At 38.9% G+C, this 16863-nt stretch overlaps 2 protein-coding genes across 5 annotated transcripts; both read right to left on the reverse strand.

Annotated features, from left to right (window-relative positions):
- Positions 1–1098: 1098 nt before the first annotated feature.
- On the reverse strand, positions 1099–6876 carry LOC131326641 (probable acyl-[acyl-carrier-protein]--UDP-N-acetylglucosamine O-acyltransferase, mitochondrial). Of its 4 annotated transcripts, none has more exons than XR_009200065.1 (11): positions 6723–6874; positions 6493–6590; positions 5401–5525; positions 5198–5306; positions 4552–4644; positions 4338–4454; positions 4164–4247; positions 3618–3722; positions 3333–3426; positions 3119–3251; positions 1099–2236 (listed from the first exon to the last, which is right to left on the reverse strand). XR_009200065.1 is itself a non-coding variant. In XM_058359491.1 (11 exons), the coding sequence occupies exons 1-10, from the start codon at positions 6811–6813 to the stop codon at positions 3132–3134; spliced, it is 1029 nt and encodes a 342-aa protein (XP_058215474.1). In that variant the 5' UTR covers positions 6814–6874; the 3' UTR covers positions 1099–2236; positions 3119–3131. The 4 variants fall into 4 exon arrangements, 3 of the variants coding, with proteins under 3 accessions (XP_058215474.1, XP_058215476.1, XP_058215477.1); XM_058359491.1 differs by having other exon boundaries at positions 3333–3419; XM_058359493.1 differs by having other exon boundaries at positions 1992–2232; positions 3333–3419; positions 6723–6875.
- Positions 6877–8553: 1677 nt separating this feature from the next.
- Positions 8554–16422, reverse strand: LOC131326636 (inactive protein kinase SELMODRAFT_444075-like). Its single transcript, XM_058359486.1, has 9 exons — positions 15267–16422; positions 14098–14249; positions 13914–14008; positions 12738–13765; positions 11988–12148; positions 10587–10663; positions 10355–10502; positions 10011–10160; positions 8554–8887 (listed from the first exon to the last, which is right to left on the reverse strand). The coding sequence occupies exons 1-9, from the start codon at positions 15445–15447 to the stop codon at positions 8828–8830; spliced, it is 2052 nt and encodes a 683-aa protein (XP_058215469.1). The 5' UTR covers positions 15448–16422; the 3' UTR covers positions 8554–8827.
- Positions 16423–16863: the final 441 nt, after the last annotated feature.

Here is a 16863-nt window from a genome sequence, read left to right on the forward strand (position 1 = left end):
TATGTCCATCTCTACTTTCCGCGGAAAATCGACATTTTAATAAATTAGAGCGTGAAATATGACCAAAATCCAAATTTAACAAATCGTGTAATTTCAAGTACTTGAATCATTTTCGAGCTTGGAATAAATATCTATTGGTATGGGTTTTTCCACAGGGATTGACAAAGAGAGCAGTCACAACAAGGCACTAAGTGACGCAATACCATACAAGATTGAAAAAAGGTCCAAGATAAGGTAAGATATCCTTCCTTGTGCCAATTGAAGGATAACATATGGGCACTGGTCAATTGTTTATATTAGCCAACATTAGTTGGACAAGGCACTACTAGCTCACCAACAATTGAGGATGACTTCTGTGAGAAAAACGGCTTTCTTCGCTTGGGATTCTCAAAATCACCTCCTCTTTTTCCATGATTTTTCATAAGTTATCTCCGTTTATTACTTCCATCTCTCAATCTATCTGTCTCCACTTACTATCCAAAAAATCTCCCTCATCAAACAACCTCCTTGACATCCAAACCTGAGACGATCCGGGGGCACCCTACAGGGCAAATCTGGACCATTTATCTCAACAATCAATGGTTCAGATATGTTTGTTGTCTTTGACCCGTTAAAATAAGTTAACTTCTACCAATAAAAAATAACAAATATATCCGAACAATTAATTGCCAAGATAGACGGTCCATATATGCCATGCAGGGTGCACTTCAACAGGATTTCCTATTCCAACAAATATATTGAACCATTGAGAGAGAGAGAGAGAGAGTAATCCACAATACCCTGTCCAACATCTCACAAGAAAATAAAGTACGATTGCTTTTGGAGATCACCTCCCCCAGAAGAAACATAAGCTAGTTGGTCATCTTCCTAAATGTAAAAGAAAATGAGGAATTAAAAAAACCAAGACCTATGCAATAGGCTTAGGCACAAGCCCAAAATCAACTTTTGGTAGAAAACAATATATCCAATTATCCAGATGGGATAATCAATACATTAAAGCCTTGGAAGCATTAGAACTGCAACTTTTGAATAATCAACTTTCACATCATTTTGGAGCACAAGAGCACTTTGTACTAGACATGGGCTAAGAGTGCAATTATCACTTACAAGTGCAGGTACCAAATTGAACCTTTTCCATAGTTTAAGGATCTGGATCCTCAGTGAGATTCCTCTGTGAGGATCATGTGAGGGTTTCTATGTGAGGCTGCCAACACGTTCAGGAGCGGATCCAACGGTCTAGAATAGAGCTTCTACTTTCATTAACCAAACGACACTGGATACGGAAAATGGTCCAACGGAGAGAAAACACTCCACCGTTTTCTTGTTCGTTTTCTCCGTCCATCATGCCATTCTCGACTTCAGAAAGAACAAGGGGGGAAAAAAGGCCAAAATATGCCCTAACTTTGCTGGGACAAATTGAAATAGAGAGTTCACTTCTGGATCAAAATCGGAAATGGTGAGGAAGAAGAATGGGGAGGAACAATAATCAGACCTATAATTTCCCATCACGACTTCTAGATCTCATGTAATTTATGCCCTGTAATCCAATTCCAAAAGTCACAAGTGGGGAGGAAAAAATCTGCCCCGTAATCCACTTCCCCACCTTCTCATCAGCTTCCCGTGAATCCTATCTTCTCAATTTTCTATCACGACTCCCTCGCAAAAACCCACAAAAATCTCCATCAAATCCCATACTTAAGTCAGTTGATGAATGAAAACCAAGAAGCACTTTCAGCCATGGAGGGGGTGGAAACGGGCTGCAAAGGAGAAGATGACAGATGGTTTTCTCTCGGTTTACTCTCCGTTGGACATTGATTCCACAATCTAGCGTCGTTTGATTAAAGAAAGTAGAAGCTCTATTCTGGACCGTTGGATCTGCTCCTGAATGTGTTGGCAGCATCACAAAGAAACCCTCACATGAACCTCATAGAGGATCCGCATCCGTAGGTTAAGTTTCAACCTCCCGCAATTGTTTGAAACTACTCCCCACATAAACAAAATCACCTTTATGCATGTATAATACTGTACAAAAGAAATTCTCTGCATTGATTAGCTATCAATCTTTTGAAGAGCATTCACGTCATCGATGATTTTCAGGTTGTACAAGGTCGGAGAACGTTCAATGTATCGGCAGTTCAGATTGATTGGTTGCAGTAATTTGCAACCCCAACTTGCTGGAGAGGGGCACAATCTGGCATGACATTCGGTTTGTGGTGATTTCATACAGTAAAGCTACCTGAGAAACAATAAAATTAAGCAAATTTGAATCGAAGCTAATAGTTGGACAGATGATTCATGAAAGTAAATTATGGCTACAAAATGTTAAACGATAGAATGTGAAAGAGGAATATAAAGTACAAAAGAAGTATTTAGCATGACATTCGGTTTGTGGTGATTTCCTACAGTAAATTTAAGCAAATTTGAATCGAAGCTAATAGTTAGGTAGACGATCCATGTATGCAAATTATGTCGACCAAATGTTAACGATAGAATGTACAATACGAATGAAGTATTTCGCTAGATTCAGGACGGAAACATAAAAAACAAGAACATGGCACTGCAAAAAGAGTGATTAATTAAAAGTCTACAGTTAGGTCAATAGTTTTGATTCTTAGACAATACAAAGCACTCAGACAACCCATCCTCGTAATGCTTAAATAATAATCTTCCCTTTCAAAAACCATTACCTAAAATTAACTCCGATGCTCCATAATTTGCATCCCCAACTTCTTTTACCACAATTGCTACAACTGTAACAACTTAACCCTCACAATAGACGGCCGAAAGCCACCAGGTTTTCTTATTATTTTTGAGAAGTAGGCTGCCAGGTTGACTCCACTATAATTGGCTAAAAAAAGTACATGAGACTGAATCAAAATGCAAAATCAGGTAGAAACCGTCTTGAAAACAGCATCATCACAAATCAAATGCATAACACACTTCAAACTCGATTTGAAACATATGATACCTAGGAAATAAGAGGCATAGAAAAGGTCAGTTTCTCCTGTCCAATCAGATGTGATGTGGTTTATTCTCAGAATAAATCAAACCTACGACGACCAGGTACACAGAGAAATGTAAGAACTTCAAATGTAAAACCAAAACTGCAGAGACTTACAGTAGCATGCATTCTACGAACCACTCCAAGATCGAAACCTGCAAATTCCACGACGATCTTCAGCAAAAGAATCGCGAATGGACTGAACCATTGAACACACAGCAGGAACATATGCAAGTTCTTCATTCTGCTCCTGCAAAAAGTTGAAATGCTAACTGTGATGGATCTGGTTGAGAGTGAGTGAAAGAGACAAAGAAAGGGAGCCACATAATACCACTTCCGTGAGACGGTTCTCGATACCACCAGAATTCACATCGGTAGGCATGAATATCTTTCTGTAAGCTATTCTCAGGCTCCTGATCTAGATCCTTATTAAAAGGAATTCATATTAGAACTTGCACAAGATGAGTTACATGAAATGAAAACCTAACAAAAGTAAGTTTCTGAAACTTAGTCGATAAACAGAAGGATTATTTCAGTAAGATCAGGAACTGTTCAAATCTAAAAGTGCAACTCCAGTCAATACAACCATCAGGAAGCAATATTAACTAAATCCAACCTCAGAATCCGAAAATCCACGCCGTCGAAGACCTTCCAAATTTAAACCACGGAGATCAGCCCTTTCTCCGGACACCATCATGTATTTTGGGACATCTTGTGAAACCTTCAAAAGTATATTGAAGTCCGTTTAGATTCTGTGCCGGGATAAAATTTAGTATTATCTATGTTGTCTCGATCTCTGTCTTGCATTTCAAAAACATTTTTTGAAATCCTCAACATAAGAAAATGGGCATGCAATGATAGGAACAATTCTAATTGCATTTTAGGAGAAAATATGGACGACTACCTTGGGCTCTACACCCCAGCTCAGTATGACTTGTTACAAGAAGCAAGTAGCAAGGATACTCTTGTATCAACACTGTTAGGAGTCGTACTCGTACACTCCAACAGAGAAGCACATTTGATGTAATACCAGATGCTGCATGTGGCTTATAGTTGACTTTGTTTTAAAAGGAATGCATCGGACACTGACACACACGATGTTGCTACGGTATACAGGACGAGGTTATAATGGGAACTGATGAAAATTGGGAAAAAAAATTACCACTGAACCACCACCAATGAAAGAAAAAGAGCCAATATGGCAAAATTGATGAACAACAGTGGCCCCTGCAGTGTGAGCATAGTCCTACATGTGAAACAATTGCATCAAGCTTTAATAGAAGCTGCATCTGAGATAAAACTGCCTGAATTGTTGCAACATTAAAAGAGGACTAACCTCCACCACCACATGGCCTGCTAGAAGAGTATTATTCGCCAAAATGTTGTTGCTTCCCACTTTGCAGTCATGGGCAATATGACAAGACCCCATAACCAGATTGTTATCACCAATGACCTGATAATAAAGACCCATTGAGTTGTAAAATTAGCCTAACCTGAACATTAAACTGGACATGTTTGAAGAATGGAAAAAAGAATGTATTTCTCCATACAGTTTTCTCACGTGGCTTTGAAGATCGATGGATAGAGGTATGCTCCCTTATCTCGTTGTTGTCACCAATCTCTAGAAAACATCCATCCCCTGACTGACATCATGACAAAATACGAGAGTGGTTGTCCACTTCAGAAATAATCCACATTTACATCGAATACGAAGGAACCAAATGTGGAGCAAAACAGAGATTGACTTCCATTTAGAGTCCGAACTTCACAAGGACTATTCCAGCTTTTCTTTTCTGATCATTTTCTAATTCTGACTGGCTTTGGTAAAATTGCACTAACAATTAGCTGCTAACTAGATAGTGGCGAAATAGATCCCAAGTAGAGCCAAACACATGATTGATTGAGCTCTGCTCAACATAAGGTCATACTCCCCACGCTTGGTTCAATCTAACTTCAAATTTTTAGTTCAAGCTCAGCTCTTGAAAAAGTAGAACAAACTCCAACCAACATTGGTTATACAAGCAAAAATGATACTGTGATTAATTGCTTATACCACTTTTCTGTTGGAATAGTGAACAATGTTGGAGGGAAAAAACAGGGTTCTCAGACGGTTAGGTTAGCATCAGCAATTCATATACCAGCAGGCCAGACTGCTATCGGTAAGATAAGTAACTATCAATAAAAGTACAATCTAACCTTGTACTTCATGTCTTGGCATTTAATACCAACCACACAATGATGCCCTATAACATTATTGCATCCAATGACTGTACGCCCAGGAAGATCATCCCCAACCACAGCACCACTGTTCGATAATTTCGGCACATATAAAATAATCATATCAAGGAAAACAAGGATGTCTTTGCGCATTGTATAGACAAGGGCAAAACCAGACTCACGTCATCAAGACACATTGATCCCCAAGTTCTGTATTTCCAAAAATATGGCTCCCTGGATATAGTTGGCAAGCATTACCCAACTTTGCAGAAGATCCAACTGTACAAAAGGGGCCAATTGAAACACCCTGCATAGTGAGGTGAAGTTACGAATCTCCATGCTGTCCAATGGATTAATGTCATCAAACATTACAAAATATGTAACATTGAGATAAACACAGCCAGGTAAAATACACGATTCAAGCAGCTAAAATCCAGACTTTGGTCTGTCTGTTGGGTTGGGGCTCTTACAAAGAATTAGGCAATGGGGATGTTACATGAACAGAGTTACCAGAGCTCAACTCATATTCGGCTCAATAGAAAAGCTTGTTGAAGATTTACCTTGTTCCATAAATAAACCAATTTGAGCAAATTTTCCAAGCTCGCTACATTTTCAAACCAAGCTTAACAAACCCACTACTTGGTCCCCAAAGCAAATACTTACTACTAAAAGGAAAAAACTAAAATGCTCGAGCTCAGCTCATGATAGGCTCAATTAAAGCACACTTGAGAGTGGCTAAAAGTGACAAGCACACCAAGCTGAACACATGTTTTACACTCAGTAACAAGAAGTTTCAAATCTGAACACCCCACTGCTAGGCAAAAAGACTACCTTCGTATTTTCAAAAAAAAAAAGACAGGAGATTATTGGGTACTCCCAGAGTACCATATGGTACTGCCATGGGGTACTCCCCCGCATATAAAAGGTCCCCATCGATCACCCCTTGTCTCCCAACCACCCAACTCTACACGGGATAATTTGTCGCCACGTGAATGGTTGGGAAATGCCACATGGTACTCTGGGAGAGCTGAATAATCACTCCAAAAAGACAACTGAAAAAGTCCAAGAAAAGCAGAAGACACAAATTCTACAAAACAATTCATCAAACGAACTGACAAAGAAAAGCAGAATCTAGTTCTATCAGTGAATAACGCCTACCAAACCTGGAATTGACGCTACAGTCCACGTCCTTCGTAATTATAGTCTATGCTTACAAAATTACATACATTACATGTACGGAAACATCAACTGTACGAGAAAAGATGAACAATTACCTGACCTATGACGGCACCTGGATGAACGATTGCGGCGGGATGAATAAAGCTAGGGCTTTTTTCAGGTGTAGCATTGTCTTTGTCCTCCACCAAAATACCTGCACAATTCGAGATTCAGTTTCACTCCTAAGCAAGTTTCCGATAGATACAGCGCAAATACTCGCATACTAAATCAAATACATGCATATATACATAAGTAGAGAGAGAGAGAGAGAGAGAGAGAGAGAGACGAGGAAGTGAAGTGGAGAAATGCCGGAGAGAGAGGGTTCTGAGGGCAGAGAAGAGTGGTCTTCGACTGTGGAGGAGTGACGACGACGACATTGGTTTCACGAAAGTTGGGTGTCTTTGTTGGTGCACTCTATCACTCACTCGATACAAAGATTAACCAAATCGGAAAATAACTACTCAAATAACAACATTAATGGAACGAGGTCTCCAATCATAGCCACGTGGTCGTGATCATTTCGTGTTTTTTAGCAACCCATATTTATATGGACTTCATCCAATTAATGGTGAATTTTGCGGGGATGTGTGGTGTTAGAGTATCCTCGAGTACTACGTGACCATGTGTACTGACTAAAGGGGGTGTTTCAACTTTTAAAAAAGAAGGTTTTGGAAAAAAAAATGTAATTTCAAGCTCAAAAATCATGTGTTTACGCAAATAATTTTTCTACTAATATGAATCTTATTTGATAGATTTCATTGAGATCTTTTATACGGTGCAAAAAAAATCAAAAAATTATTTTTCATTTTTATTATATTTAAATTTAAAAATTAAAAAAAAATACTTTTTAAAAAAGAATGTTAATTGGAACACCATCTGATTAGGCTTAAGTTGGATTCCCATAGCCAACAAATGCTCCTAATAACACCCAAGATGTATGATTTAACTTCAATCGAGACATAGGTGCAGTAGAATCCTAATGATGTGTGTAATGGAATAATACTCATCGACAATAGTTATGGGATACGATACAAGACTCTTAAAGTCGATCTGAGCCGTTGAGCTCCTAATTGATGCGGCGCAAGTAATTGTTCGGAACGGACTCTCTTCAACCCTATTCTTCAAAGAGTTAGTAGGAAGAATGCAACTATTCATCCCAACTCCAACCCATTTCTTCATTTCTATCTCTACTTTTCAAATGTTGATTCATTTTTCTCCAAAACTCCAATTTTCCTCTAAAATTTAAATCTTTAATAGTATTAACTAAACATATTGATGAGGGGTCTTATTTTAAATATTTTAAAGGTCTCTTTATTGTCCTCCAACTATACTGTGTCTATTTAAATTTAATATCTTTCCAACTACAACTTTTATTGAAAAATGAATTACACCCCTATAAGTTATTACTACCTTTTAAAGTGTACCAAAAAAATATGAAAAACGTTCTTCATTTCTTGAAGGGTTAAAAAATGAAAAGTGAGTCTTCAGTTCAAAGAATTCTGCGAAATGAAGTATGATCAGAGATGAACTTAAGCTGGGTTCGATGGAGAATTGACTTAAGCAATAAGGTGGGGATACCTCAAGCCTTGTCTTACAGAAGGCGTCAATGGGTTGCTGAGCGGGGATGAGGAAGAACTTAAAAGCATGTGATCCGATTGATGGGTTTACGTGATCATGAAGGAGAGAGATCTGGTTTGTGAACTGTTTCGAGAAGATAATGCTACAAGACACATATTCTTGATATACCATTGCTAGGAGAGGACCGTGGTGGATCAAAAAAGTGTGGCATTGTACTCAAAATGGTGCCTCATCGGTCAAATCGGGTTACGAAACATCGCTTCAACTCGAGTTGAATGGAGAATTTGGAGGTAGAATTGTGGGCGTTAGGCCGGTCTCGTTGTCCACACGTTTCCCCGTGCATCGATTGAGCACGCGAGTACACATCTAGTCAGCACGTAGCAAAATCACTAAGGATTTGTCCGGGCGTGAGGAGGAGAAATGAATGTGGAACATACTATAGTTAGTACCAACTATTTGCGATCAGTATACCCATGAAGCAGCACTGCACTTCCAAACTCGTGTCGCTTCACCCAAAAGAATCGGAAAAAAAAAATTACTTATCTGAGAAAAATAAATTATCGTGTCTGTCTATAGTACAACTGTACATCACAAAATGTTAATTCCAGGTTTACTGTTACATAGTAGTATGTTGTGTGCACAACTAGTCTTCTCTACAGATCCTCGTCAATATTTGACAAACGAGCCGGCTTTTCTCTTCAGGTTTTCTCTCCACACTAGCTGCCTTTGGCATAGCCACCGGAGAAGCCTGTTTCTTGCTCTTACCTCTCAACAGGACGCAGGGCGTGGAGTTGCCTCAGTTCTCGCCACATGCTATCCAACTGTTGCTACGTCTTGGTTCATGAGAACATCACCCTCCAACAATCGGAGCACCTATTGGCAAAATCAGGAACAAGTAGTAAGTGAAGGGAATGAACAATAAAGATCGATTCTTCTGCACTGTGATTGAATTTAAAATGCAGAACCAGACAGAATGGGATGCAAGGAGGGCAAATGTACAGGCCCCATTTTTTTAGATTAGATCAAATAAGTTGATTGTGGACTTCTGTACAGTTCTGCCGATAATACTTCCTTCGGATGATGGATGAAAACCGTACTAGTCGAACAAATATACCTCAAAAAGCTTAGGTGTGACAAGAACGGAAGAAAACTTCTGATGTAGTTCTTCATGTAAAGACCACAATGGCCACCAAAATGATCTACACACAACAAGAGCTTTTTGCTATCGTTGCTCATTATATTTCATAACATCCGAGCCTTTTTTGGCTACACATAGGTAGTTACGTTCAACATCTGGATGGTGCAATAAGCAATTACATGATCTCGCAAATAAGGTTTTTCCATGTGCTTTTTTTTGTTGGCATAACGTGTTTCGATGTGTTAGGGCATTGCTTTCAGTAATTTTTCTCAATTCATCAAGGAATCAACATGGTTATATACTTGTACTGTTAGAATATTATCAGCAACGCCATCAATATAAACTGTAGTAATTGAGCATTACAGTAAGGAGTCTAATGATCAGCAAGCAGTATGCATACCTAAACTACAGTACCGGAAACAATCATTCGTCTTCCTAGACAAGCGATCCACAAAATCAGTATGTTAAGGTTCCTCTTAAATTGATGCAATGGTAAGGGGTGAACAAACATCGTTGCAATAGCTTACTTAACGACGACATAGTTTTGGAGTGCATTATGGCAATAAAGTAAGAGGTGTAAAGTATATGGACATACACTAATCCATGACAGCCTTCTCAATACTTTGATGTCCATAGCAACGGACTTGGGGTCTAGAGTTCGAGATAGTCTTGGCAATCCCAACTTGAGACTATAAATGGTTCTCTCTTCTCCACATCCACACAAAGTTTCAAACGAATCACCCAAACATGTTTTCCTCATTGGTAAAAGATCGACTGAATAGAGATATTGTCACTACCAAATTGATTTTTTGTTTAACGTAAAAACGTAGATACATAAATAAGTTTGAGTTTCCAAACCTGACACATGCGAGGCCTTAAATCAGGATCCCGACGTATGCACAAGGAAGCACAGCGTAGCATAGACTGAACCTCTTTCTCTGAGTAGCAATTCCCCAAGTGTGGATCAATCATCTCATGAATTTCGTTTTTTTCTAGTAAAGGCCGTGCCTGCACGATTCAAATATGAGGATCAACAAAAGGCAAGCCTTCACAATTCAACATACGATCACCTATACATGCAGACATCCAATGCAGTAAATAAAAAAGATTGTCTGGCTTTTATCTTATATTATGTAGCAGGGAAACTCAATTATTAAAAACTCTGCCGTTCTTAGAAGACATAAGAATTTGGTGACACATACCCATTCAGTTAGGCACTGCTGGCCCTTGGGGCGGTTGACATCCATAGCCTTCCGCCCAGTGACAAGCTCCACCAACACTACTCCGAAGGAATAGACATCAGCCTTTTCAGTGATTTGGCCAGTTTGAGGATATTCTGGAGCCAAGTACCTAAACAAAGGTGGAGCAGCTGATTTCACATGCAATACTTGCAAATAGTGTACTATGGGAAAGCAAAAAAGAGTCAGATTTTACCCAAACGTTCCCATTACTCTTGTTTCGACACCCAAATCTCCATCTGGCTGCCACCTTGCAAGCCCAAAATCACCAACCTATAAAATTAACCCAACAGCAGTAAATTAAAAAAAATTAGCGAAGGAAGAAATGAAGTCAGGTTTGTATTAAGATGTCAACTACCATTCTGAGAACAGATAGACAAGGAAGAAATGGTGTTCGTATGCCATGCACTTTCAACTTAAGTGCATCTTGCTGGACAAACATGTCAGGACATGAAGACAGCATGCGCACAGGCACATCAAAAAAATACAAAGACACAGAGATATCTATGGTAAGTTTTATTTCTTTCATATTGATTGATTCTCTTGTAGATCAACAATCTCCTGCATATGAGGGAAGCCGCCACAAAAGAAAGTGTGGTTAAATAGTTTATACTCTGGACTTTTTATTATGATCTAGTGCTTAATAGAACATTTCAAGAATCTGCATAGTTTTCTCGTCTGATTTCTTTCACATTGATGAATTCAATCTTCTCCTGCATATGAGCCGGGCTCCCAAAAATGAAATTGAGGTCAAATGTTCTTTACACATACTTTATACAGTCATCCAGTGTTTACTAGAGCTTTTCAAGTATCTGTCAGATATATGAACAAACTAAGTATGAGTCTTGAAGTTCAGAACATTAGTAAATTAGCGAAGGAAGAAATGAAGTCAGGTTTGTATTAAGATGTCAACTACCATTCTGAGAACAGATAGACAAGGAAGAAATGGTGTTCGTATGCCATGCACTTTCAACTTAAGTGCATCTTGCTGGACAAACATGTCAGGACATGAAGACAGCATGCGCACAGGCACATCAAAAAAATACAAAGACACAGAGATATCTATGGTAAGTTTTATTTCTTTCATATTGATTGATTCTCTTGTAGATCAACAATCTCCTGCATATGAGGGAAGCCGCCACAAAAGAAAGTGTGGTTAAATAGTTTATACTCTGGACTTTTTATTATGATCTAGTGCTTAATAGAACATTTCAAGAATCTGCATAGTTTTCTCGTCTGATTTCTTTCACATTGATGAATTCAATCTTCTCCTGCATATGAGCCGGGCTCCCAAAAATGAAATTGAGGTCAAATGTTCTTTACACATACTTTATACAGTCATCCAGTGTTTACTAGAGCTTTTCAAGTATCTGTCAGATATATGAACAAACTAAGTATGAGTCTTGAAGTTCAGAACATTAGTAACTTCAGATAAGAAACTGAGAATGGAATCCATGGAGTTAGTACTTATAACCAAATTGTTGAGGGCACATGGTTCTCCAATTAATTGTTTATCTTTATATTTGGAGATAAGCAAATTGTCATAGTGTAAAAAGGCGATGGACGTTATAGAGGAAATGAAGAGACAAGGACGTACCAAGGGTTCAAAATCATGAGTGAGGAGGATATTGTTTGGGCGCAAATCACGATGGACAATGCAACCTACCCTACATTCTTCATGAAGGTATCTCAACCCTCGTGCAGCTCCAACTGCGATCTTCTGGCGTGCAGACCATTCTAGTGGATCTCGATTACATCCTGGACATTGAAAACTGCATGTGATTTGACAAGTAAAAGACTGGAGACAAACTGTATTTCCTAAAGAGGTTACATGGCTCCTTGTCAAGTTTTGACAGGAAGATGCTCCTTGTAAATTCTCTATTACGCTAGCATAGTAGGTTTCCCATAATGGGATAGCAAGGACATCATTTTCTTAACAGTATTTTACAAGATAATGATCTGGTAGATTAAAACCTTCAAAAACAAAAGCGGAAGTTTGTAGAAGAATGGGAAGCTGTGACCTCGTATTACATTCTTGTCATGGAACATAAATCAATTGGAGTTTCAATGTACAATACAAGTTAAAGGAAAACCTTGCAACTTGATTATTGAGAGGCAAAGGATCCAGAAGTGATCCAAGGGTAAAAGGCAGACAGAGCATAAGACAGCATTTTGTTTACTCGATCAAGTAAAGGTTATTCTTGATGATCAAAAAAAGTAAAGGTTATTCTTTGGACATGAGGGGGAGTTCCAACTATTAGAGATTTGGATTGATGAGGGGAGGAGATATGCTTCCAACTTATTGCAGCAATAAAATATAAAAAGACGTAGATAGAAACAAAATTACCATAAAGATGGGAATCCAAAGATCCATTGCAAATATACTCGTAAACAAGCAATCTCCTTTGATCCTCCACACAGAATCCAATCAGCATGACAACATTACGATGCTGCGCACAACTTAGGACCTCCACTTCTGAGCAAAATTCACGATCACCCTGAGAACTAGCCAATTTATATTGCTTGACAGCGATGACCCGGCCATCTGGCAAAACCCCACGGTGCACAGAACCAAACCCACCTTCAGCCAAGAAATTAGCTTGAGAGAATCCCCTTGTGGCTTGTTCAAGTTCCATATAGGTGAACCACTTAGGAGGTTTTCCAAATTCGGGCCCTTTGTGCTGACATATTGAACACAATGGTGGGGGTTCAGGAGGTGCATTTTTTGATGGTAATATCACTTCTCTCACACTTCTGTTCAAATCAAGCCTGTAACTGAGCGTCCTGATTTCAAGGTCTTGATCAAGTTCCAATCCCACCAATGCGTCAGACATGAAAGAAGTCGGACCTTTTGCATTGGGTCTTTGTGAATGTTTTGCCAGAGGGTTAGGAAATTCACTAGCAGAGCTGACAATATCTGCTATCCAGGAATGGGAATATAAACTTGTCGAAGGGGAACTCAACTCTTCCCTCTCTTTATCAGGGTCAAACTTATCAAGACTAGGGTTTTCGTCATTAAATAAAAAGTTTTGCTTTATATCCCAATTCATTCCAGAGAAAAAGTATGGAGAGGTCGCTGGGTCTAAGCTTGAGAGTGATGATGCCCCAACATCAGTGGTAGTGCTAGTGAATAATGTATGCTCTGGACTGCTTGCCGGAGTCAGCTTTGGCACTTTGATGACATTCCAAGGGTCATAGTTGTCATTTACACGCTCTGCCGCTGCTACTGACACAGGTCGCAGTATGGCAACATCAGATTGTGTTTTAGGTGATCCTACCAAATTCAAGCGGAGCACTTTTGGTCCAGACCGTTTTATCACAACAACATTGCAATCAAGCTGTTCCATGCAGGGTTCGACCTCTTCTGTCAGTCGTCTGTCCAGCAATGCATGTATAATTAGCCAAAAACGTTAAGGTGGACAATACTAAGCCAAAAGGTATGCAACAACAAGTGGTAACCACTAGTGGGGTATCAAAAGCAGTAGAATTCACTAAGAAACATGTTTCGTACTAGATTCCTTACTTGTCGAATACAATCCAGCTAGTATGAGCTCTCTTGGCTTCAGATGCCACTACTCCACAATGTGAAGCAGAAACAATTTTTACCCTGACCTTTGTCTGCGAGAATTGAAAGTTGGGAATACAGAATCTTAGACACGGATAAAAAGGAAGGAATACACCAAAACAACAAATGTATGTACACTCACCTTATCAGAATCATAAACATCACGAAGTTGACGCATCAATCGGATGCACGAATCTGTGATATAGTCTTTCTTATCAGACATAGTTCCTGGTAGATTTTTCAAAAGACCACCAGCGCATTCACTGGTAAATCTTCGAAAACCCCACAACTTATCTGAAAACACAAATTGGTTGCATTTATCATCAATAGCAATTGCTAAATACAATATGAACAACTATGCCGGATCTGGGACATGCACACACATTCAACTACATAATTGCCTCAATAATTTGGATAAGAATCCACTTTGGTCAATTTGTCATAAGAAAGTAGACAAAGGTGTATTCAATGCACAATTAGAATATCAGTGATATGTGGCTCCTTCAAAATGATGATGAACCCCTGTCGGGCACTCAACACTTGGTTAAGGTATGAAATCCGAGTGGGACATGTTAGTTGGACAGTAGCCTAGCAAGCATATTTTCAAACTCAAACTTCTCACAAGCCATTGCATAAACCTCCTTTAACATGCATGACTGAATGAGAATGTGTAAGACAACTAGTAAACCCCATTTAAGTGAGAAAATAGAATTTGAATATCCCGACGTCTCCCTGTATCCTTGAGATGAAATTAAACTGAATCGAATACATAGACACGTACCCGAGTCCACGTAACATAGTATGACAAATAAGATGGTGAGATACTCCAAATTCATCCGGATCATGGGTATCATGATTCTGAGACTTTTGAAGTGATCTTCCACAGCAGGATAAGTTGATTCAATAGTTCTGGTGATGATACATTACTATAATACTCCATGGACACATTTACACACTACTTCAACGTGTTTATCCAATCCAGCAAATACATGTGAGACCTAATTTAGCATATTTCCGAATACCAATCCAGAAAAAAAGGCACTAACCAATCAATAACAGAACAAGTTGGACATACAAAGCTTCCACTTTTCTTGCAATTCAAATCTAACTACTTTTTGAGGGGAATGAAAATCTAAATTTCCATGAGCCAATTACATAGCTAGAGACTAGAGAGCATGGTGTAGTATGAATCCAAATTAACCGGCATACCAAAGTGATATCTCTCATCAAAATCACAAGAACAATTAACTCCCACATAGGCAAAAATATAGACATACATAAATTGCATACAGTTATAGGAAGAAAGGTTACTTGAGCTTTCATCAGGGATGACAACAAGCAGCTTAACGCAGACCCCAGGTTGAGCAACATGAGTCAAAGCCCAAACCAAGGTGTCTCTGGGGATTTCCTTAGATGCTTTGACAGCAACAATCACAACTTTCTGATCCACATTCAAACCCTCCTTTCTACTACCCTTTTCTTGCTTATTCATATCACCCCAACAGGAATTCAAACCCTAACCCAACTTGCTCACCACGCCCAATTCCTCAAACCCATTGCAGCAACATCAAATTTCTGATGCCATTTGGCCCAACGGCATCAGGGGTGCACTTAAGTGCCAGGAGTAATGAAGTTGGGAGTTCAACTCCTCTAAGGTGATAATCCAACTATTCTAAGTTCTAACAATTCTAACTTTTGCCGAGCAAAAAAAGTTGTGGCTTTTCAGTGGATCTTACTAGGAACCCTCATGGCTGAATGAAAAAGAACTCAAAGAAAGTCAAGCACAAACCCAACCTGTTCACTATACCCAATTCTCCAAGTGAAAATGAAATGTTGCTCCTCAATGTATCTTACTTCATACGCCCATGACAAAATGTCAAAGAACTCTGTATCTCTCTCTAATTACTTGAAAGTGATTGACTACCCAAAAAAGAGAAACTCAAACGCTACCTCAATTTGCTCAGTACACCGAATTCTCCAAACCCAATATAGGAAAAATCAAATCTTTTCTAAATACAGATGAAGCTCAATGTTGCTTCTGAATGGGTGCTACTTCAAATGCTCATAAAAAGCATGTGAAACACCTCTCTCTCTCTCTCTCTCTGTGACAAAAATGTAGGAGTAACAAATTTAACGAGTATAAAGTGAAGGGTCACGCGACAAATATGACAGAAAAGAGAGAGAAGGGATGAAATTGAGCAAAAAAGCGTACAAGAAAAAGACAAAGATGGGAGGAAAGATTGCCGGCTGTGTTGACAACCTTTTCTCAAAGTGGGTTTTCCATAATTGAGCGCCAAACAAGATTTGGATTGTGTCACAAAGTAGATATGGAAGAAAGCGAGAGGTAAGAAAAGATTGGCGAAGACCCCCCCAATCACACACAAGGACCCACAAGAAGAAAAAATTGTATAAGAAACTATAATAAAACTTCGAAGTCTCTCTCTCTCTCTCTCTCTCTCTCTCTCTCGTAAGTCGTAAATTCGTAATTGTGTGGAATAAACATCACTGCAAGAACAAGTAAACTCGGGACTAGTTCATGTGAAGTGTGTCTAAGGTCCAGTCCCCAACATTTTTAAGGTGTTTTGGACCATCTCGAGCTTAAAAAATGATCGGAGTCGTTCGTTTTTTAAGTTTTGAACAGTATTTGACTTCCCATTTTTTTGTTGCACATACTCGATTCATTCGTGTACAAATGAAAGTCCGATCAAACTGATTTTTGGCACCAATATTATCTTAACAAGTTAATACAAATTTTGAACCATTGCGATCAATTTTTTGAATCTGGAAGGACCAAAACAAACTGAAAACTGAGGGCACTGTCTTTAGGCACACTGGACAGAAACTCAGATCTTAAACTCTTCCTTTTACTTTTACTACTTTTATTATTCTTTTGCTTTTCTTCTGCCAA

This window comes from Rhododendron vialii, chromosome 5a (assembly GCF_030253575.1).
Source record: "Rhododendron vialii isolate Sample 1 chromosome 5a, ASM3025357v1".
Classification (NCBI taxonomy): Eukaryota; Viridiplantae; Streptophyta; class Magnoliopsida; order Ericales; family Ericaceae; genus Rhododendron; species Rhododendron vialii.